The sequence below is a fragment of the Brassica oleracea genome, chromosome C7 (genome assembly GCF_000695525.1).
Source record: "Brassica oleracea var. oleracea cultivar TO1000 chromosome C7, BOL, whole genome shotgun sequence".
Lineage (NCBI taxonomy): Eukaryota > Viridiplantae > Streptophyta > Magnoliopsida > Brassicales > Brassicaceae > Brassica > Brassica oleracea.
Genome location: NC_027754.1, coordinates 37,650,622 through 37,652,225, shown reverse-complemented (window position 1 = coordinate 37,652,225; position 1,604 = coordinate 37,650,622). Strand labels below are relative to the sequence as shown.

The following is a 1,604-nucleotide window of genomic DNA, read 5'->3' as shown; positions in this document are numbered from 1 at the left end:
ATCACATTTTTTTGCAGGAAGAGCTTCGAAGAATTAAACCAGAGCCCCTTCCGTGTCTGTATAATTAAGGTACTACAGCTACGTCTCTCTGTTTTATCCTAGTGTCTGTTGTTAGTATAATAATAAATATAACTTCAAAAATAGTAGTACTCTGTCGGAGCAATTGTGAATGTAATTAATTTTTTAAAAATATTAGCTTGGTTAAATGCTAGTTCTAGTTTGATTGGTTAAATTCTAGTTATAGTTAGCTTTTTTAAATGCTAGTTTGCTTTTTACCTTCCTACCGCCAAGGATTTGATTGTTTTAAATGTTTTAGAGGTGTTATTAGTCTGATTTGATTGGTGTTGAATGCAAGTACTTTGCTTTCCACCTTCCTAACTGCTCGGTTGAAATGTATCTTAGGTTAAAGGTCGCCTACTTAAGGCTATGTGTTGCTATTAGAGTGACACAAAACATTCTCAAAACCATGGATCCTAAAACTAGTTATACAAACCTCTTGTTTAGTCAATCTCAGACTACAGTGGACCTTGATTCACCCGAACCTTTTTGGTTGGGTAGCCAAGGTCCTAATGAGCCTGTTGTCGAGTCTGGTGGCGACCCTAAGGAGAGGAGGAAATGGTCTCCGAAGGAGGATAAAATCCTTATTGGTGCTTGGCTTAACACTAGTAAGGATGCTGTCGTAAGTAATGACCAGAGGGCTGGTGCATTCTGGAAGCGCATTGTCGAATACTACAACGCAAGTCCGCAATTGGCTGGGACAACACCGAGAGAGGTTTGTTCCTGCAAGAAGCGTTGGGGTAGGATCAATGCTGACGTATCCAAGTTTGCTGGATGCTATGACGCCGCTCTGAGGGAGCAGAGGAGTGGCCAAAATGATGATGATGTGATGAAAGCCGCCATAGACATTTTCTTAAAAACTAACGACTACAAGTTCAGCATGGATCACTGCTGGAGGGAGCTGAGGCATGACCAGAAATGGTGCTCCACCTATGGGCCTAAAGAATGTGGAAAGGAAAAGCGCAAAGGAGACGTGGAGGCTGATGGAGGAGATGAAGCAGAGGGCAGACCTATTGGGGTCAAGGCTGCTAAAGCTGCATCTAAGAAGAAGAAGAGTGGTAAAGAAGAGTCTTTGGCAAAGATACACGCAATCATGGAAATCAAAGAAAAGCTGTCTAAACAGAAGGTCCTTGAACGTCTTCTTGGCAAAAAAGAGCCACTCACTGAGATGGAAACATCTCTTCAACTCAAACTCATGGCTGAGATGTTATGAGGTTATGTCTTTGATTGTGAGTAATTACATGTCCTTGGTTCTGAGTAGTTACATCTTGTTGGTATTTCACATGTGTTTCTTTCCACTTCAACACTAAAAACTCTTGTCTTTCTTTTCAGGTTCAGCAGTAGTCAGGTCCAGCAGTAGTCACGGGTTGTGAAGATGGTCACGGGTTGTGAAGATGGTCACGGGTTGTGAAGATGGTCACGGGTTGTGAAGTTGTCTGAAGTCACGAGCCCTTCTTTTATCTAGTTTCTGTAGTATAAAGTAGTAGTCTCTTTGTTGTTGCTATGTATCTCGTTCTCCTACTCTCCTCATCATCAAACATCTTCTG

At 41.8% G+C, this 1,604-nt stretch overlaps 1 protein-coding gene across 1 annotated transcript; it reads left to right on the top strand.

The window, feature by feature from the left end:
• Positions 1–466: 466 nt before the first annotated feature.
• Positions 467–1,270, top strand: LOC106303238 (glutathione S-transferase T3-like). Its single transcript, XM_013739564.1, has one exon. The coding sequence runs from the start codon at positions 467–469 to the stop codon at positions 1,268–1,270; it is 804 nt and encodes a 267-aa protein (XP_013595018.1).
• Positions 1,271–1,604: the final 334 nt, after the last annotated feature.